The sequence below is a fragment of the Procambarus clarkii genome, chromosome 1 (assembly GCF_040958095.1).
Source record: "Procambarus clarkii isolate CNS0578487 chromosome 1, FALCON_Pclarkii_2.0, whole genome shotgun sequence".
Taxonomy (NCBI): Eukaryota; Metazoa; Arthropoda; class Malacostraca; order Decapoda; family Cambaridae; genus Procambarus; species Procambarus clarkii.
In genome coordinates, this window is record NC_091150.1 from 51,072,600 (window position 1) to 51,095,510 (window position 22,911).

General features: G+C 42.1%; 1 protein-coding gene across 1 annotated transcript; it reads left to right on the forward strand.

Annotated features, from left to right (window-relative positions):
* The first annotated feature begins 22,146 nt into the window (after positions 1-22,146).
* LOC138363413 (uncharacterized) lies at positions 22,147-22,566 on the forward strand. The gene has a single exon (XM_069322489.1). It carries the CDS (start codon positions 22,147-22,149, stop codon positions 22,564-22,566), a length of 420 nt encoding a protein of 139 aa, XP_069178590.1.
* The last annotated feature ends 345 nt before the right edge of the window (positions 22,567-22,911 follow it).

Genomic DNA, 22,911 nt, shown 5'->3' on the forward strand with positions numbered 1-22,911 from the left:
GTCCTTCACCTCCGTGGTACTATTGTGGCATATCCGATGCGTGACCGAACTGGGCTCCCACTTTTCGACTGTTTGCTCCAGTTTTCATCTCCCTCCGTCTTTCCTTAATCGTAAGCGCATCCTTGAATCTTATCCCATAGATTTTCGCACTCATCTCCAGCTTCCCTATACCGATCCCTTCTCTCTCTCTCTCTCTACGAACTTCAGTCTGCCCTGGCCGCCTTCTGCGGTTCTGCAACAGTGGGTTCAGATGATATTCATTATGAGATGCTTCGCCATCTCCCTACATGCGTGTCTTGGTATTTACTAAATCTGTATAACCGTATCTAAGAGTCGTTGTCAGTCTCCTAGGACTGGCTCGAGGCGGTGTTTCTCCTTATTCGGAAACCAGGGCATCTAGGGACATCCCCTACAGACTTTCGCCCCATTGCACTCACGAGTTGCGTTTGCAAACTCTTTGAACATACGGTCAATATCCGTCTGATGTGGTTCCTGGAACACTATCACCACCTTTCCCGCTCTCAATTTGGCTCTCGTAAGTGTCTGATGTCTTTGTGAACTTGGAGGTCTATATTCGTACTACCCTTGCTTCGAAGACCTCTGTTGTTGCTGTCCTTTTTGACCTGGAAAAGGCATACGACACCATCTGGAGGTACCATATCCTGTCCCAACCCTGTTCTTTTGGACTTTGTGGTAAATTCCCTTTCTTCCTACAAAGCTTCCTCTCTAGTCGTTCCTTTAGACTGAGGCTTGGTACTGCTCTCTCTGCCTCTTTTCGGCAATACGAAGGTGTACCCCATGGTAGTGTTCTGAGCATTACTCTTTTTTCTTGTTGCCCTCAATATGGTCTTCTTTCCTCCCATCCTTCCGGCATTTTCTCAGTGCTCTATGTCGACGATCTTACCCATTGCTGTCGAGGTGATGACTCGCCTTTCCTTCAACGACGGAATCAACTTGCGATTGATGCCGTGTCGTCTTGGGCCACCAATCATGGCTTCAAGTTTTCTACAACTAAAGCGTGTGCTACGATTTTTACTCGGAAGCATGTCGCTCTTCGTCCCTCTTTGTCGCTTTATGGTCATCCCCTTGTGTACAAAGATTCTGCTAAGCTTTTGGGGTTAATCTTTGACACTCGTTTGTCTTGGTCACCCCATATCTCTTACCTCCGAGTTGAATGCTCTAAGGCCCTTAACTTACTTAAGGTCTTGTCCTATACTTCTTGGAGAGCGGATAGGCGCACGCTCCTTTCTTTACATTCCTCTTTCATACTGTCTAAACTCGAATATGGTTGCCTTGCTTACTTGTCTGCTTCTCCTACTCTTCGCGATCTTGATGCTCTGCACCATATTGGGTTACGCCTCAGCTCTGGTGCCTTTTGTTCGACTCCTACCCTAAGCCTGTATGTTGAAACTAGCATCTTGTCTCTCTAGGATTGCCGTGATCGCTACTGTTTTCGCTACCTTGTGCGGACCTTACAACACCCTCACTCTCGCCTATGTTGTGCTTTGACATTTGCCCCTCCTGTGGTCTCTGTTTCCCTCTTTCTGTATGGTTATCTCGCCTACAAGATTCTCTTTCAATTAGTGTTACCAATGTTTCTCCTTATGTCGTTCCATCCTTGCCCCCATAGAGGGTCCCCCCTTCCTAAATTTTGTAAAACCTTGACCCCCGTGACTAAAGCTTTTACCCCTCCTACAGTTCTGAAACGTTTTTTCCCTTCAACGCTTTTCTTCACACTCCCACTCCATTTCCGTCTTCACCGATGGGCCTAAGTCTGCGGACGGTGTAGGCTACTCTATTGTTTTTCCTGACCGCACCTATATGTGTCGTCTGCCTCCGGAGGCTAGCATCTTTACAGCAGAACGTTATGCTAGTCTGTATGCTCTTCGTCAACTCCTTTCTTGCTGGTAATCCTCCGTTGTTCTTGTAGTTGACTCTCGCAGTGCCCTCATGGCTCTGGAGTCTTTTAATCCAGTCCATCCTATGATAATCGAGATTCAACATTGGCTATTTCTTATCTCCTATTGATTTATGACAGTGGAGTTTTGCTGGTTTCCCAGCCATATTGATGTGTCCTTAAATGAGTGTGCGGACACTGCCGCTAAGGAGGCTGTCCGCACCTGTCCAATCTCCCATAAAGGTATTCCATATTCCGACTTTTACCAAATTATTCATTCCTCCATCTTTGCCTAATGGCAGGGTTGTTGGTCTTCTGTTACTGGTGAAAACTACATGCTCTTAAGAGAAGAGTGTCCCCGTAGCCTTTCTCCTACCACCGTAACCGGCGGTGGGAAACAGCTCAGGCAAGGTTACATATTGGCCATACACGCTTAACTCACGGGCACTTAATGGAGCGCCGCCCTGCTCCTTATTATCCAAACTGCATTGTCCCTCTAACAGTCGTGCATATCCTTGTTGAATGATCTGACTTTCAGGACGTGTTTGCCTTGCTTCCCGACCGTCCCTTGCGGTCACTTGTCCCTCGATAGAATTCTTGGTTAATCAGATACCTTTGATATCGTTATCGTTGATAGCGTTTTTGTTCTCGTATTGACATCCTTTCTGATATTTAGCGCCGAATGATAATTCCGCACGTTTGATGGTACTACATAGCCTTCCTGGCTTGGTGCCTTCTTTTGATAATTACTTACTTTTAGGATGGCTAATAATGTTGATGATATCGCTACCAGGATGGTCAATAATGGTGATCTCACTACCAGAATGGTCAATGATGGTGATATCACAACCAGGATGGTCAATGGTGGTGATCTCATTACCAGAAAGATCTATGATGGTGTTATCACAACCAGGATGGTCAATAATGATGATCACACTACCTAGATGGTGAATGATGGTGATATCACATCCAGAATGGTCAATGGTGGTGATCTCATTACCAGAATGGTCAATGGTGGTGACATATCACCTCGTTCATCACAAACACTGTCTCCGTCCCCGTAATCCAACGTCTCCTTCTCCTTGGAAAATGTAACCATAGTCAATAAAGTTTCTCTTGGTGTAAATACCTTTCAAAAATATCCAACGAAACTTCAATTAATTCTACTCCGTTTTCCTATCATTGACTTTACCGTGTTTATTATTTATTTGGTATATAATTGGTTGCAGCCAAGAGGAAGGTTAGGTTATTATCAGGAGAAAGAGCTAAGGTATTACGACTATTTTGTACTTGGAAGGGATATGAGGATAAGGATTTAAGATGAGACAAACGGGTGGGGGGGGGGGGGCCTGGAAGGAATGGTCCCCAACTCCTTGGACTGTCGGAGATTGAGCGCCGACCTGCGAGAAGCGAGGCTGTCCATGTACCCAAGGGGATGTTAAGGGTTCTGTTATCATCTAATCTTCTTATACTGTATGAGACAATTTCAATCACACTGCACATATGTGTTTCTCTAACATGTAGCACGAACTAGTAATAATAATAATAATAATAATAATAATAATAATAATAATAATAATAATAATAATAATAACTTTGTTTTGTGGAAGACATCCAGAAGGTCGAGCTACTGACCCTCAACAAAATGAAACTCCCCAACAGTTGTGCATCTAAGAGGTACCTATATACTGCCAGGTGAACAAACGCATTGAGTGGAAAAAAATCAACGTGGCCAACCATTGTTCTCCCGCCACGAACTTAGGTGAACTATACTACGAGTACAGAACAAAGGTGAGTGTACTAAACCTGTATTTTCTCTTCTTGCAAGACAAACTCTCCCAGTATTGAATTCACGAAGTCATTACTGTATCCACGAAGTCCACGTTTCTGGCCTTTGCCCGAAACGCTGTGCGTATTAGTGGATTTAGGTATTGTGTGTCCTAGCTCTATCTATAAATCCAACGTTATGTTTGTAACTCAAATACTATGTATGTACTACATACACAGTACATATATAGTACTTTCATGTATGTACTATGTATGTACTTTTACCTGAATAAACATTTTGATTTTGATTTTTAAGCCACTGCTTTATCCACTAAGTATCTGCTTTATTCACGAAGTCACTACCGTATCTATGAAGTCACTACTGTATCTCGAGGTCAATACTGTATCCACGAAGTCACTGTTGTATCCACGAAGTCACTACTGTATCCCGAGGTCACTGCTGTATCCATGAAGTCACTGCTATATCCACGAAGTCACTACTGTATCCCGAGGTCACTGCTGTATCCATGAAGTCATTGCTGAATCCACGAAGTCACTAAGGTGTAACCGCTGTCTGCCCACCGCCTCGTCAACCCGTCTTCCTAATAGAACAACACATTTTGACGTATGCTTTAACTATAAGGCCAAAAATCGTCGTACTGGAAATGGAAGCGGGTCGCGAAATTAACGTACTGTACCGTTTCCTGTTTTGGGTCCTCTGGTAGGTTAGGTTAAGGGCACATTAGTACGACAGTTTCTTGACGTTCGGAAATATTACGCGGACGGGCTGTTCTTGTACCCTTGCAGAAAAAAATATAAAAGGAAGATGCCTGGGATCTTGATCTTGAATATGCCCATGAATACCAAATTAGGGATCCCAGCTAAGATTTCTAGACCCAAGTAACAGGGAACCCCATTACCTATTTTCTCGCATCGCCACGGTCATTTTTGCAGACGTTTCTGGTAGACGTAACTTTGTCTAGATCTTTGTCTTTGATTTTTAATTTTTTGCAGACGTAACTTTGTTGCCAAGTGTGTTAAACTTGAATGACTAGCTGTAACAAACTTGAGGGGGGGGGGGTTTACATGTGTAAAAATTAAGTAGTTAATTATGTTAAATTTGAGTGCTAACTCAGGTACTCCTGAGTGATTATGTTAAACTTGGGTGATTTCGTTATACATAAGTGATTATGAAGGTGAATTCATCCTTACAGACCAGAAGACGTGGAATTCATCCTCATAACCATGGGGTATTGGATTCATCCTTGCGAACCATAAGACGTAAAATTTATCTTTAAAGATTAGAAATGTAGAATTCATCCTTTCAGAAGAGTGGATGCAATATTCATCTTCACAGAATAGGAGACGCAGAACTCGTCTTCCAGACCAGTGTATAGTATTCCTCACAGACTAAATAATGAAGGATTCATCTTCACAGACCAGGGACTGGTTCATCTTCACAGACTGTATTATGTTTAAGGTCCTCATTTTTACCGTACCTGAGTACCTGGAATTTATCACTGTTAAACATCATGTTATTTTCTGATGCCCAGTCGAAAACTTTATTAATATCAGCTTGAAGTTTTTCAATGTCCTCAGCCGAGGTAATTTTCATACTGATTTTTGTGTCATCTGCAAAGGATGATACGAAGCTGTGACTCGTATTTTTGTCTATATCTGATATGAGAATAAGGAAAAGCAGCGGTGCAAGGACTGTACCCTGAGGTACAGAGCTATTCACTGCACTTGGACTAGATTTTATATGGTTGACAGTTACTCGCTGAGTCCTGTTTGACAGAAAACTTAGTATCCAGCGTCCTACTTTACCGGTTATTCCCATTAACCACATTCCCATTATTCCCTACAACCAGGGGTTGTAGGCGTCACCTCACAGACCAGGGGTTGTAGGATTCACCTCACAGACCAGGGATTGTAGGAGTCCTCCTCACAGACCAGGGGTTGTAGGAGTCATCCTCACAGACCAGGAGTTGTAGGATTCCTCCTTACAGAACAGGGGTTGTAGGATTCCTCCTCACAGACCAGGGGTTGTAGGATTCTTCCTCACAGACCAGGGGTTATAGAAGTCATCCTCACAGACCAGGAGTTGTAGGATTTCTCCTCACAGAACAGGGGTTATAGGATTCATCCTCACAGAACAGGGGTTGTAGGCGTCACCTCACAGACTAGGATATGTTTAGCTAACACCTGACGGAATTTCTTCTACCTTTAGTAATTTCTAATAATCATAAACCATGGCCGTAACTCCTGACTCCCCAATATAAACCAGCACGATATGAGTACCTCATAAACTAGACACTCAGGACCACCGCCTTCCTCATAAAACCACCTTTACAGGACCGGACCCCCCGATCATAAACCCGCTGACCGTATCCCCAGCGTCTTCATCTTAAACCACCTGCCCAGCACCATAGCCTCCTCTCCCCCCATCAATAAACCACTACACAAGCGTCTCTCTCATATAGACCCTCACCACAACATCATCATATATATCTCTCACAGAGCTCCACCAAGCCCCCTCCCCTCCCTATATCTCACAAAACCTGCACTACAGCATTAGCATCTCCCTCAATAAACCACTACACAAGCATCTCATAAACCCGCACCACCACAACGCGAGTGTCGCCGGCGTAAACCACTGCATGACTCACGAGTTGCACATCCCTTAAAAGCAATGCATCTCAAGATGTGCAACAGGTGCTCACCGCGGCCATTAGGAGATTACGTGATGAGACTGCAGCCTCCGAGGAATATAGTGCTTTATCCCAAGCTTCCCAACTTTATTTGATGGAGCGAAATTGAAAATGATGGTAAAGACCGACCCCCCCCCAACCCCTAACCCAGTACCCCCCCAACCCCCCTTCATTCTAACTCAACCCGCTCCCCCCCTCAAAAAAAATATTGAGTCTGTGTAAAGCTGAAGGAACAAGATGAATTAATCTTGGCTTTATTCCTTGTACTCGAAGAGTATTTAATTTATAGACTCTCTTTTATAGAATGTATAAAGCAACTTAATGCGCCTCATATTTTATTGCGGGGTTTCTGCGTAAGGTGTAAGACTGTGGGTGTGGAGGCCACTCACAGCGCCCCGCTGCGTGCGTGACCACAGTGAAACATGATAAAGTACACACAACAAAGAATTGGGAGGAAGAAGAGAAAAAGGAATGGAGGAGGAGGAGAACGAAGAGGAGGAATGATGTGGGAGGAGGGGGACAAGTATGAGGAGGCCGGATGGGGGAGGGGGGAGGACATAGAGAGATGAGAAGAATAGGGAGATGGAGAAGGAGGAGGAGGAAGTGTAAGTGGGGAGTTACTGTGTGTGTGGTAACAGAGGTGACCTAACATGCTCTACAGGTAGGGATCACAGGGGCCAGAATGCTCTACTCGGTATACACTTCTAAGTATTTATAATGCTGTAATATACATGTATGTATGTACTCACCTAGTTGTACTCACATAGTTGTGCTTGCGGGGGGTTGAGTTCTGGCTCTTTGGTTCCGCCTCTCAACTGTCAAACAACTAGTGTACAGGTTGCAAATCCTATTGGGCTCAATCATATCTAGACTTGAAACTGTGTATGAAGTCTGCCTCCACCACATCACTTCCTTAAGCATTGTTCATCAATTCTGACACTAAAATAATTATTTCTAATGTCTCTATGGCTCATTTGGGCACTCTGTTTCCATCTGTGTCCCATAGTGCGTGTGCCCCTTGTGTTAAATAATCTATCTTTATCTACCCTATCAAATCTCTTGAGAATCTTGTATGTGGTGATCATGTCCCCCCCCCCCTCAACAAACTCTACTGTCTTCCAACGACGTGAGGTTTAATTCCCGTAGCCTCTCCTCGTAGCTCATGCCCCTCAGTTCGGGAACTAGTGTGGTAGCAAACGTTTGAACCTTCTCCAGTTTAGTTTTATGCTTGGCGAGGTATGGACTCCATGCTGAACTTGGAATCCTTGATTCCATGATTCCAAGTTTCAGCTGAGTACAATGTTCTGAAAGACTCTTCCCTTGGAATTTTAAATGTTTGTTAAATTTTGCATATACTGTCGATGTTATTCTATTTATTATTATCACTTTTTAAGCGAGATATTCCAGCATGAACCTTAAGCCTTTGGTTGGCCAGCTGCTGTTGGTAGTGACGTTATGTGTGTGTGTGTGTATATATGTGTGTGAAGCACACATTCTTTTTATCTAAATAGCTGTCCATTTTTTCCGCACCACTTCCACAGTTTGCATATGCAAAAATATGCAATAACATTGGAATGTGCTCAACATGCAGATTAATGCTCTATGTTCCGCAATATGTAATCACTCGGCTCACAATCAATGGTTCACTTTACGCGGCCAGAGAATTTGGGTAGACGCGAAATATTCCAGCCATGCCCTATGTGTAGGGAAATATTGGATTATTAAACATGTCACATGTATAGGACATTGATTACCAGGCCGGGTGACTGGATCACGAATCACTGAAAAAAATTGTTGTGTTTAGGCCCTATAAGGGGCGGTTATAGATAAAACCAGCAGGATATCCGTACAGACTTCCGGCAGGAGTTCTCAACTTTGAGTTCGGTCATCTCTAGTATTCTCTTTGTGTTTATGTGTTCTAAGGTTGTTCAAATATGTACATGTTTTAAGCACGTTCTAGTGTGTGTTCCAATGATGCTTTTGTGTCTTCAGACCAAATCCATTACCATCCCCCCACCATCTAACCACCTGGATAGTTATCTAGATATGTGATGGTCTGGAAGTATATTTCGGTTCCGTAATAGTCTAAATGTAAACTGGCAAATGGACCTCTGTCGTAAACAGAGATGATTGTTGTTATAATTTTAATATGAATCATTGGTTTAAAATATAAAAGTATTTATTTTTTTTTTTTTGAGATATATACAAGAGTTGTTACATTCTTGTACAGCCACTAGTACGCGTAGCGTTTCGGGCAGGTCCCTGGAATACGATCCCCTGCCGCGAGGAATCGTTTTTTCATCCAAGTACACATTTTACTGTTGCGTTAAACAGAGGCTACAGTTAAGGATTTGCGCCCAGTAAATCCTCCCCGGCCAGGATACGAACCCATGACATAGCGCTCGCGGAACGCCAGGCGAGTGTCTTACCACTACACCACGGAGACTGTAAATATGCTAAATATATGTATATGCTAAAAACGTTTTCTTTGAAGAATTTGTTTTCTGTAAACGGAACTCGAGGGCACATTGAAATAGTTTTCAAATTCCATCCATCATATTATGGTCAATAATACATCTTTTGAAGTAAATAAACGTAATGAAGCCAAGCCTAACCTAACCTAACCAAACCTTACCCTAAAGTAACCTTAAAAAAAAAACTTGAATAAAGAGTAGATAATAGCCCTAATTATGTAGCCGTCCCCCAGTCCATTTATTTGTGCGTCTCTCCTACCTAGTTACAGGTTGATATACATGCCAACATTGCTCAAGTGTGTATATATTCCAAGGTTGTTCTAGTGTGTTGTTATGTTCCTAGGTTATTCTAATGTATGTTTTAATCAACGTTGGAGCATATTAACACTCAAAGCCACCTTAGAAACTAGAGACCGTATCAGTGGTGAGGTGAGAAGTTGAGAACCATCATGTATTAGCTTAGATAGTCTCTCGAGGCGCACACGTTAATCTTTTCGTATGGCCGTATTTGTGTTGAATGGTCGTCTGTGTTTAATATCTCCAAATACCCAAATTTCAAGATTATCCAATAGGTTAGAAGTCAAATGACGAAAAGTTAAAATTTATCAAGCACTATTTTAAATTCGGTTGCACATATTTCCTGGTGTCTCAATTCTCTATCCTCTTTAATATATTGTTGAATATTTCTCCTTGTTTACAGTTTCATGAAATAATGTGGTGAAACAACTACAAAATTACATCCCCATTGTTGAATGCACCTGTTGCATGCCAAGTGCTTACTGGAGTGCAATGCTCTGTCTTAAACACTCAGATTAATAGTAAAAAGTGACCAACAACATGGAAATGATCAACTGATATAACAACAATCGAAATATAGATATAGATGAAGCGTCATATCTGAAACACACTCGCCCAGCTACCTGTAGCCAGTTTTCAAGTCCAACAATCGTCACGACCAAGGCAGAATATTCACGCCTCACTTCTTGCCACAGTCAACATCAACTGCAAAACTTTATTTCCAAGTGAAGAAAACAAAAACAAAAAAGGATGGTAAAAGAAACGAATATTAATATGACTTCCGACACAAACAACTAAATTTTTTAATGATTTATCTTCATAGTCTTCTCCGAGGCTAAGGGTCCCAACAGCTGAACCAGAGAGGGCACCATTAGCATGTATTAGGTCTAGGAATGCCAGGAGAGGTTCAGAACAGAAGGTTCAGAATCAACAGGACGGGCGTTCTGGTGATACCCAGCCTTAACCCACTCGGCCACGATAGGACAAAGGCAGACCAACCCAGAACTCTACTAAACTGACTGGGAGGTTCTAGAGGCCCCGAACTGGAGACCAACCAGGATTTTTACAGTCTGCCCGCCAATAGACTCTGGCCTGCGAGTAATAGTGTTCACACCCTTACGCCTCTCCTTCAGTTCACATAGAAATCACCATGGTAAGATGTATCAATGTATAATTCATTTTGAGGCAATAGGGTGACTTGAACCAGTGTTCCAGTGATATCCCATTAGTACACACACACACACATATATATATATATATATATATATATATATATATATATATATATATATATATATATATATATATATATATATATATATATATATATATATATAGAATGTGACATTGTCACATTCTTAATCACGTGTTTATTTTCGTGATATACACACATATATATATATATATATATATATATATATATATATATATATATATATATATATATATATATATATATATATATATTACAAACAGCAGCCAGCAGTTCTAATCACTGAGCCACCAACACCCATAATAAGGAAGGATTCTATAGACACCTATCTGCTGTTCAACTGAAAGTTTAGGCCTTCCTCAGGGCGCCACTTTGGCATGTGTCATGTTAAGTGTCTGTTTGTCTTCTCCTATCTTCCTCTAAAGTTGGAGACCAAACACTTGAGGCTAGCCTCACTCAGATTTGTAGGGGAATTAGTCTGGGGTAAAGGACGGTCATAGGCTTGTCGGGGTGTACCTCAGTTAAATTATTTACAACATGTTAGTAGTTATTGACCTCCCCCCCCCCAACACCTGATTTTCAAGAAGTTAAGATGTCCCAAGTTTCACCTGATCGTAAACAAATATTTTCTTGGACTCCATATATCAGTTTCTTTGCTTCCTAATAAAAAAATCATAGAGAAAGTGAAGAGGATTAATATGCGGGATGGTGAGAGGGGGATAGGGAAAAAAGGCGAGGGGGAGTACAAAGTGGGAACCATGGGGATGGGGGGAAGGGGGAAATGGGAAATGGGGGAAGACGAGTGGAGGGATAATGGGGAGAACCAAGGGGACGAGGAGGGTCTAGGGGGAGATGGGACAAGAGAGGTTTGGACAGACTATTCCAGGCACCACAGGATACCCCTCCTTGTCTGTACTATAAAAAATAGTGTATGTCTGTTTGTTCAAAGTTGGAAGCAATACACTACGGGCCAGTCTCACCCAAATTTGCAGGGACAATGAACTAGGGTTCAAGAAAGAAAGAAAGAGAGAGAGAGAGAGAGAGAGAGAGAGAGAGAGAGAGAGAGAGAGAGAGAGAGAGAGAGAGAGAGAGAGAGAGAGAGAGAGAGAGAGAGAGAGAGAGAGAGAGAGAGAGAGAGAGAGAGAGAGAGAGAGAGAGAGAGAGAGAGAGAGAGAGAGAACGAGAGAGAGAGAGAGAGAGAGAGAGAGAGAGAGAGAGAGAGAGAGAGAGAGAGAGAGAGAGAGAGAGAGAGAGAGAGAGAGAGAGAGAGAGAGAACGAGAGAGAGAGAGAGAGAGAGAGAGAGAGAGAGAGAGAGAGAGAGAGAGAGAGAGAGAGAGACACACACACACACACACAGAGACACAGAGAGACAGACAGAGAAAGAGATTTGCAGTGTCGAGTACCTTTGTGGCGACATACATGAAATATTCATCAAAATCACGGAGGAATTGTTGTGATGCGAGGCTTAAAGCCGAGACGCCACCGACCCATCACCCAAGTCTCCCTGAAGTATAAAAGATCAAGCGGGCTATAGGTTCTCCAATATGCAAAACATATGACGCGGGACCTCAACAACAGCCCAAGTTTCTTGTGAATACATTGCTTCTGGACGATACACACAACATTTCTAGTCTCTAGATCTTGGATCTTTATTCTAGAAGCAGTTTCTAGCGGCAATGTAAAATAAGTACATGTCATATAAATTAATAAAAAGTAAACTTTGCGTTTTAAAGTTTGTGTGTATGTTGTGCACCCAAAACTATTGCCACACATTGTAGTTTATTTGTTAATTTTGAACGATATATTTATCAAGTAATGGAAGTGAAAGTGTTAGAATTACAAAATGACGAAATTATGGAATCTTTTCCTCGTGTTCGCTATGTATTACGTATTATTCGTATTCCTAGTGTTATTTTTATTCCAAGTAGTCCTTGAATTCATCGTATTCTTTGAATTCATCGTAATCTTCAGATTCATTCTTTGTTTCCTTAGTATTCCTTATATTCTTCATATTCTTATCGTTCCTTTTTTTTAAATCATTGTAATGAAAATTTAATTTTTATTTTGACATTAGACATTTTACTAACTACTACCATGCTCTCCCTCGTAGCATCAGTGAAGTTGTCACAAGTAAACAATACGAGGGCCATTAGAAGTTAGCAAGTCTCAGGAAAGCAATAAGACACTTGGTATCACTAGTGACGTTGTCATGTCTCTCGCAACCAACTGCACTGTCACTGGAGGTTATTGCATCTTTACATCGTAACACTGGTAGTACTGGGGAGGGTAGTACTGGGGAGGGTAGTACTGGGGAGGGTAGTACTGGTGAGGGTAGTACTGGTGAGGGTAGTACTGGTGAGGGTAGTACTGGGGAGGGTAGTACTGGTGAGGGTAGTACTGGTGAGGGTAGTACTGGTGAGGGTAGTACTGGTGAGGGTAGTACTGGTGAGGGTAGTACTGGTGAGGGTAGTACTGGTGAGGATAGTACTGGTGAGGATAGTACTGGTGAGGGTAGTACTGGTGAGGGTAGTACTGGTGAGGATAGTACTGATGAGGGTAGTACTGGTGAGGATAGTACTGGTGAGGGTAGTACTGGTGAGAGTAGTACTGGTGAGGGTAGTACTGGTGAGGGTAGTACTGGTGAGGGTAGTACTGGTGAGGATAGTACTGGTGAGGATAGTACTGGTGAGGGTAGTACTGGTGAGGGTAGTACTGGTGAGGATAGTACTGGTGAGGATAGTACTGGTGAGGATAGTACTGGTGAGGGTAGTACTGGTGAGGGTAGTACTGGTGAGGGTAGTACTGGTGAGGGTAGTACTGGTGAGGATAGTACTGGTGAGGGTAGTACTGGTGAGGATAGTACTGGTGAGGGTAGTACTGGTGAGGATAGTACTGGTGAGGGTAGTACTGGTGAGGGTAGTACTGGTGAGGATAGTACTGGTGAGGATAGTACTGGTGAGGATAGTACTGGTGAGGATAGTACTGGTGAGGGTAGTACTGGGGAGGGTAGTACTGGTTAGGGTAGTACTGGTGAGGATAGTACTGGTGAGGATAGTACTGGTGAGGATAGTACTGGTGAGGGTAGTACTGGTGAGGGTAGTACTGGTGAGGATAGTACTGGTGAGGATAGTACTGGTGAGGGTAGTACTGGTGAGGATAGTACTGGTGAGGGTAGTACTGGTGAGGATAGTACTGGTGAGGGTAGTACTGGTGAGGATAGTACTGGTGAGGATAGTACTGGTGAGGGTAGTACTGGTGAGGATAGTACTGGTGAGGGTAGTACTGGTGAGGATAGTACTGGTGAGGATAGTACTGGTGAGGGTAGTACTGGTGAGGGTAGTACTGGTGAGGATAGTACTGGTGAGGATAGTACTGGTGAGGGTAGTACTGGTGAGGATAGTACTGGTGAGGGTAGTACTGGTGAGGATAGTACTGGTGAGGGTAGTACTGGTGAGGATAGTACTGGTGAGGGGAAAGGAACGTGGATGCAACTATAGGTTGTCATCCCCCAAGGAGGATTTAAAGTATTTCTTATAAGTAATGTCGACGCACATTACTTTCACTCGCTTGCCTCACTCTCTCTCTCTCTCTCTCTCTCTCTCTCTCTCTCTCTCTCTCTCTCTCTCTCTCTCTCCCTCCTCCTCGCTCCCCACCCCTATATTCCCTCGTACACACATTCATGCAATGCCAAGCCATTCGCAAAACCTTTCCCGTCTGGTTTACTACTAAATGATTCTGAAGTGCAGAGTCGGCTGAATGACCCGACCACAATGATTACATCTGCGATGGCTCCTAGGGGGGGCCATGATGGCTCTGAGGAGGGCCACGATAACTCCAAGGGAGGCCATGATACATCCTAGGGGGGCCATGATAGCTCCGAGTTTGGCCATGCGAAATGCACCAGAGACAATATCATCAAAGAAAAGAGGAATCCCATCTTCTCAGACGCGATCGCAGGCTTCCGGGTAGACGATAACGCATAAATCTGGACGTGTTGGAATGCATGGGGTTTCCAGTCTAGAACCCAACTGGCTAAACAAGATATCTGCCGCAAACTTGCACCCGGGATAACAAGCAATTTTATTAGATCGACACTACGTGTTTTATTTTTTATCTTAGCCTTGCTCAACTGCTCAGACCTGGAAAGCTCAATGCATCTCCTCCAGAAAGCAAGTGACGAGCTACAGGAAGAAGAACACGACCCGCAAAGGCTTGATTGCCTGCCATTATTCTGTGCCCACAAGATCAGAATTCCTCGCCACCCCCTCTCCCTTACTGAGGGAAGAAATGCTCATAAATGTTTAAATGAGCTGAGTTCCAATCTCTCTGAAACCGTCCGAGTCTTGAGAGGTCGCTGGATTCCTATTCCGGGCCCTCAACCCGACTATCCAGCCTGGGAATGTGGCTTGTATTATCGGCTCTCGTCCTGAGCTGAGCAACTGAAAAGTGCACACGCAAATATTTGTCTTTATATTTTTATATGTAATCTTTTTCTGGGCTTTGGGTCCTATGTATCTGTCTGTACATCCTCTCTCTCTTTATACATATATATACATTATATATATATATATATATATATATATATATATATATATATTGTATTTTTTTTCCCAAATATGGTTTGCAACAGCACTGTTACCAGTCATGATTCTACGCGCTTTCATATGTTCTTCAACTATGATGTCAAGTTTTCGCCCTGTTTCCTCCCACATAGACATCCTTACAATCTCTCCAAGTTAATATATAAACGACTCCCGGATTTCAATCCTCTCCTACTCAATTCTTACCAACTCTTACCTCTATGAACCCTTCTATTAATACCAACTACAGTTCCCTTGATAGCAGGATTACAGAAAGGGAACATGACTAAATTTCCGTAGAAGACATTACCGCAGGTACAACCTCAGTCGGGAATAGAGGTGACATGGTCAGGCGGTCAAGAAGAATAAGAGGACTGGACCCAGGATAACAGCCTCACCCACCGCTCCTGTGCCGGGTAAGTTACGGGCTCACCATAGCCCGTGCTACTTGGAACTTGTTCCGAGTAGCTGACTCTATAACAACAACAGATAACAGCCTCAATAGACGTTGAGATGTAAGTTTCGTCCTAATCAAAGTGCTTGACAAAGCCCTCAGGAGAGTGCGAAAGACGTGGTGTAAATTCCTTACCTAAATTTCACAAGTACACAAATGTGGGTTTTTATCCAATATATATCATGATTATAATGATGTTCATGCTGATAAAGAATTTATTGATAATTCAACTAGTTTATTATTGCATCCTAATATGAGTAGGCTGTGTAGAGTATGGAGTGCGAGATTAGGGAATGGAGAATTGATGTAGTTGAGAATTGTAAGTGTAGGGGTAAACGATGTGAAATGGGCGGGCAGAGTGTAGGGTGAGGATGTGAACGGCCGCTCACCCTGGCCAAGGGTGTGAGGCCGCCGCTCCATCATAGCTAGCACCTATTATTCTGGCAACCCTTAACGGAGGAGTCCTTGACACGAATCCAATGTCGTTACAGGACTACAAGTGCATATTACATTCACCAGCGGGACAATATAAGCCACTAGCTGGCCCTCCTGGTAATGGGACAGACACGAGGGCATGACAGCCGTGTTCAGAGGCAATGGTAACGTTTTAACAAGGCTGTTTGTATTGCTGCTCTCTGGGGAGGTTACGGGTCTTGGCCGTATTTAACGATTCCGCGCAATTTACTGAATTTCAGTTCGTCAAGTAAAACTCAAAATTTTGTGTACTTTGTAAGTCTTCTAACATTGGATACAACATATATCATATATTATATTATATATATATATATATATATATATATATATATATATATATATATGTCGTACCTAATAGCCAGAACGCACTTCTCAGCCTACTATGCGAGGCCCAATTTGCCTAATAAGCCAAATTTTCATGAATTAATTGTTTTTCGACTACCTAACCTACCTAACCTAACCTAACCTAACTTTTTCGGCTACCTAACCTAACCTAACCTTTAAAGATAGGTTAGGTAGGGTTGGTTAGGTTCGGTCATATATCTACGTTAATTTTAACTCCAATAAAAAAAAATTGACCTCATACATAATGAAATGGGTAGCTTTATCATTTCATAAGAAAAAAAATAGAGAAAATATATTAATTCAGGAAAACTTGGCTTATTAGGCAAATCGGGCCTTGCATAGTAGGCTGAGAAGTGCGTTCTGGCTACTAGGTACGACATATATATATATATATATATATATATATATATATATATATATATATATATATATATATATATATATATATATATATATATATATATATATATATTAGTATATTTTGGTAGCAGTCTTTCTTGTAAACATATGTTGTTGAATATGACCGAAAAAATAAGATTAATATTTCTAACACGAATTTTCTCAATATTTCTTATGTTGCTTTTCATTGTCGATGGTAATTGAATAATCAATTCTCCAAAATTCATTTTTATTTCTAGTCTGACGCCTGAACGCGTTTCGTAATAACTTATTACATTTTCAAAGACTTCAGTTTACACACACAACTGTAACCTGTAAACATGCAAAATACATCCATACTTATACTCGCATTTGGGAGAGGTGATATGGTACAAAAGTTTTGGGTGAGGTAATTGACATTTACACATGACAGAACTCGATCAAATGGGTATAAAAACATAAGAATGGAAGTAACTGCAGAAGGCCTATTGGCCCATAATTCCTCTTGATGCTTCTATATTGGCTCGGAGTCTTGAAGTGGGTAGAATATAGTTGTGCATTAATTGGCTGTTGATTGCTGGTGTTGACTTTTTGATGTGTAGTGCCTTGCAGGTTTCAAGCCGCCTGCTATCGCTGTATCTTTCGAGGATTTCTGTGTTTGTTAAGATTTCTCTGGTGATGGTCTGGTTGTGAGAAGAGATTATATGTTCCTTGATGGAGTCCTGTTGCTTATGCATTGTTAATTGCCTGGAAAGAGACGTTGTTGTCTTGCCTATATACTGAGTTCTTTTGGGGCTTACAATCCCCAAGTGGGCATTTGAAGACATAGACGACGTTGGTTTTCTTCAAGGCGTTATTCTTGGTGTCTGAAGAGTTTTTCATGAGTAGATTGGCCGTTTTTTTTTGGTTTTAGAATAAATCGTCAATTGTACATCGACAATTGACGCGCCGTCTTCACCATAGTAACTATCTTCAGTTCATGCAACATTCATCATTGTAACCATCTACTCTACACTCGAACATCATGAGTGTAACTATGTTTTTCTGGGGGAGGGGGGACGGGGGGGGGGGGAAGGAATGATGGCCAACCACTTGGACGGTCGGGGAATGAACGCCGACCTGCATGAAGCAAGACCGTCACTCTACCGTTCAGCCCAAGTGTTTGGGAGAGGAAATAGGGGAGATTGTGTGTGAAGATAGGTGCATAAGGAAATAAACGGGGAATAGGGTAAGTGATGAGTAGGAGATTGGGAGAAAGAATGGAGAAGGGAAGGGGGCCGAGGGGGTGAGGGGGGGAGGGAGGGAGGGAGGGAGAGAGAGAGAGAGAGAGAGAGAGAGAGAGAGAGAGAGAGAGAGAGAGAGAGAGACCCGGGTGCAGCCGGCTACTCACCTCTAGTCCACCATACTGAAATATAAAGTCATTCTAATCATACATAGTTGTAGTGATGATCTCACATGATCATAAATGTATTATGATTGCATGATCCTAATCATACAAATTAGTAGTTCAGCGCCACTTTTGGTCAGCTTGCTTGATTTATTGGTCGTACCGCCTGTCACCTCTTCAAGACGTTCACAACATGGACAACAGATCTGGACTGTTGTTAATGGGTTCTACCAACTGATGATGTGGATTACGGGCCTTCAAATATGCTATCCACGTCTCGCATGATCTCTTTTATATCTTTTAAAAGAGTTTAGAAATAGATATCACATCCGCCAAGCTCTTGGTGACTTGAAGCTCTATCGACGCATGATCTCTTTTATATCTTTTAAAAGAGTTTAAAAATAGATATTACATCCACTAAGCTCTTGGTGACTTGAAGCTCTATCGACTGTGCTATTGAGTAGTCATAATAAGGAAAGAGTCCAGAAGTCACTACTGCTGCCAAGCTGGAATTTTCGACTTTCCCTGACTACTACTGAAGCTCAGAGGAATGAGTTGAAATTGAATGACCATTTATATGACGTAGTCGTGGATCATTAATTCCTCTGAGCTTTAATAGTAGTCAGGAAGAATTAAATAATTCCAGCTTGGCCGCAGTAGTTGCTTCTGGAATCCTTCCCTATTAATACTACTCAATAGCACAGTAGATAGAGTTTCGGCTTCACACACGTGGGGTCCGCGATTCGAGTCCCCTAGAGCCCAGGTGAATAGAAATGTTCATTTCCACGGAAGTGGTGATGACAATTTATACATCCGCTGGTGACACGATAACAGGGGGAAGAGAGGCAACGGTCGTCCCCTTTACGAGGTAGCAACACCACTCTGTTTACACGCTGTGACACGCGTCAATTGTATTTTTAATGGTTTTGCCTTACCAGAAGCGCACGACCCTAAGCAGCCCCAAGCTTATCCGTCTAAGCTTCGCGCATTTTGATGGCGCTTTTTTTGGTGGGCAAAATTTTGATGGCGCTAAGATCAATAGCGACAATATTGCTATGTATTAAGTGTGAGGTCAGGTTGTTTTCATTTTTTTTAATGAGAAGAAAACCTTCGCCTGTCCCGGACGGAAGCCTTGTGTCTGTCAATTTCAGTATATAGACAGAGCGTGATGGACACATGCCAGTCAAGATGACATTTACATCTGTCTGTACGTCACAGATGAGCATTTCGTTGTTGTCTCTTTCTTGCAAGTGATGAAGATGATCAATGATTCTGGTGACCGTGGTCCATATATATACAGTATCATATATACAAGCTGGTAACCTTATCCAACCTGACGTTATCTAACCAGTCTTCGCTAACGGACCTATTGGACACACCTGCGGTATTAAGGTAAGTTAACGTTACCTATCATAACCCAATTTTGAAGCTCTTATATTTTGTTACTAATTTTGTTACCACTCAATTTCGAAAAAAATGAAGATTTTCGGTCTCAAAGTTTTGCCGTTATACATGTTGGAATTAAAAATTTAGATTTGGTTAAATCAGTTTTTGGTAATTTTTATTTTTTTAATATTTTGGAATTAAAAACAGTTTGTTGTATTCTACTTTTCTTAATAGTTTTTTTTATTGATAACAGCCTTCCCTCAAGAGATTTGGGATTTTTAAACAACCTATTTTGCTTTCGGCTGCCATTTTCCCTCATTAAGCATATTAACTACACTTTGTTTATTGCTCGGAACCACGGTGACTTCAGGCGCTGAGGCAAAGTGTATGGTAGCCGCTATTGAAGTTAGATCGCTTGTTCTAAGCCACTGTCATACACATATACCACTGTCATATATACAGTATATACGTATACGTACCTTAACACCACCAAAAAATTATGTATAGCCAACTGTACACATTTCTCCCCCCCCCCCCCATCCTCCCTCTCCATTCCCCACATCAATCTCAAAAAATCAAAATCAAAAATACATATAATTCTGAAAACCAAGTTACGAATTTATTATATATATATAAATACTGTATGTAGAATTTTTATAATTTTCCGCCCTGCTTCCCTTCCGTGTGTGTGTGAATTATTTGTGTCGAAGCCTTTTTCACATATTTTGCTTTGCTGGACAGTCCCGTTTGACATAGTAATCGATATATTAATTTAAAATAAAAATAATATATTATTAATCTTTTAATCAAACACGATAAACCGTGACCTGATATTAATGGCTCTTCTGATAAAGATTACATTCACATTACATAGCACTAATTTAGGTGAAACTAAAATAAATTGAACCTGAACTAGTTAGATAAGGCAGAAAATGGTATACAGTTAGTGGAGATGCACAATAAACTAGCAATAGCAATATACAGCTGATATTTGATCATTTGTACAGCTGATATCTGGCTAGTGGATAATTAATACTAGTATTCAAAAACAGCATAAAAAACTAGTACTAGCTAGGTGAAGCGAAGACAGAATTGATATTAGCTAGTCTTTCCCCTCGAGGCAGACAGATATCTGATAACACTATACTAAGGTGAAACAAATAGCTGATGTAGGATAACAATTTTTAGGTGAAGCAGATAACAGACATAAGATCGAGGTGTGAAAGAAAGCAGTCACGAGATAACACTATCAAGGTGGGCCAGATAGCAGAAGTAAGATAACACTATCAAAGTGAAGCAGACATCTGATGTAATATAACACTGTCAAAGTAAAACAGATAGCAGACGTAAGCTAACACTCATAAGACAGCATTTGCTAGGAAGAAAGGTAATATACATTCCTAGCATTACATAGAACAAGAAAGAAGACATCATGTATTAACTAACTAATGGAAGCAGAGAGCAGACGTCAGCTAGTACTCGGTAGGTGAGGAAAACAACAGCCATTAGCTAGCACTAGCCAGAATAGGAGAAAGCAGACGTCAGATAACACTAGATGAGTGAAGCAGAAAACAGACATCATTAATCACTAGCTAATAGGAGCCAAAAGCAATCATTAGCTATCATTCGTTAGGGGAAACAGATAGCAGGTAGCACTAGCTGATAGAAGCAGAAGGCAGACATCAGCTAGTACTTAATGAATGAGAGAGACGATAGCCATTAGCTACCTCCAGCGAATAGGAGCAAAAAGCAGACATTAACTAGCACTCGCTAAAGCAAGCAGAAAACAGACGGTATGTAGCACTACATGGGTAAAGCAGACAACTGACATCAGATAGCACTAGCAGACGTCAGCTAGTACTAGATGGATGAGAGAGAGATAACAACCAATAGTAATAGGAGCAGCAAGCAGAAGTGAGCTTCACCTTGGTGGGTGAAGCAGACAGCAGACATGAGGCGTGGTTGAAGATGGAGTGCTTGGCAGTGGAAACCTGAATAGTTGTTGCATGCATAGAGTGGCAGACATTAGGGCACATTAGTATGCTGTGTCTGCTCTCTGCGGGGTCGGGGGGGGGGGGGTGAGGGGGGGGGGTGAGGGGGCACTGTTTAAATGTTAATGCCTTTCCACCTTCCTCCTCATCCCGTTGCCTGCAGCGCCAACCTGTCCTCTTAAAAAAAAGAATGTCGCATTTCTCTCGTATGAGTTACATAAGACCAAAAATTGTTGTACTAGAAAATGGAAGCGGCTGGCGAAAATGATGTAATGTCCCGTTTTCTGTTTTGGGTCCTCTGGTAGGTTAGGAGAGTACACTTTAAAATGACTATTTTCTTGAGGTTGGGAAACCTTAGGAGGACGGGCTGCCTAGAGAACGTTAGGTATGTAAACAAACACTAACATGGGTTCAGGGAAGGGAAATCATGCCTCAAACCTTATGGAATTCTGTGAAAAAGTAACAAAGTAAGGCAGGACAGGGATACCTTGAGATGATTTGGGGTTTAGCGTCCACGCGGCCCGGTCGTCGACCAGATGCATGGGTAGACTGCATATTTCTGGACTGCCAAAACGAATTTGACACAGTACCGCACAAGAGACTGCTATTCACACTTGAAAGGAATACGGGAGTAAGCGGAAAAGACATAGCTTGGGTAAAGAATTATGTAACAGGCAGGAGCAAGAGAGTAACAGTCAGGGAGCGAGAAGTCAGACTGGCGAACCATAACGAGTGGAGTACCTCAAGGATCGGGGCTGGGATCAGTTCTATTTCTAATATATGTGGACGACATGTCTACAGGAGTCGAGTCCTATATGTCGATGTTCGCGGATGATGCGAAATTAATGAGGCGAGTTGCGACAGATGAGGACTGTAGGATACTCCAAGAGGACTTGAACAAGCTGCAGAGATGGTCGGAGAAATGGCTACTGGAATTCAACACGAGCAAGTGTAAAGTTATGGAAATGGGACTAGGTGACAGGAGACCAAAGGGTCAGTACACAATGGAGGGAAACTACTTTCCTGTGACGATTCTAGAAAGGGACCTGGGAGAGGACGTAACACCAAATCTAACCCTTGAGGCACATATAAATCGGATATCGACAACAGCGTACTCTACTCTAGCAAAAGTTAGAAAGTCATTTAGAAACCTTAGAAAGGAGGAATTCAGAGCACTTTACACTGCCAACGTGAGACCAGTCTTAGAGTAAACAGCCCCAACATGAACCACAACATTTGGAAACTGGAAAGGGTTAAAAAATTGGGCCGAGGCTTGTTCCAGAGTTGCATGGGATAGGATATGAAGTGCGACTGAAGGAACTGAACCTGACGACGTTAGAAAAAAGCCCACACCTTCACACTGGCGAAATGTTCCACACAGAATACCAACAGAACTAGGGAACATGGGAGGAAGCTGGAACCTCAGATCACTCACAGAGATGTTAGAAAGTTTTCTTTAAGCATGAGAGTAGTGGAAAAATGGAATAAACTAAAGGAGCACATTGTGGAAGCAAACATTATTCATAGCATTAAACTAGGTTTGATTGGGAAAAAGG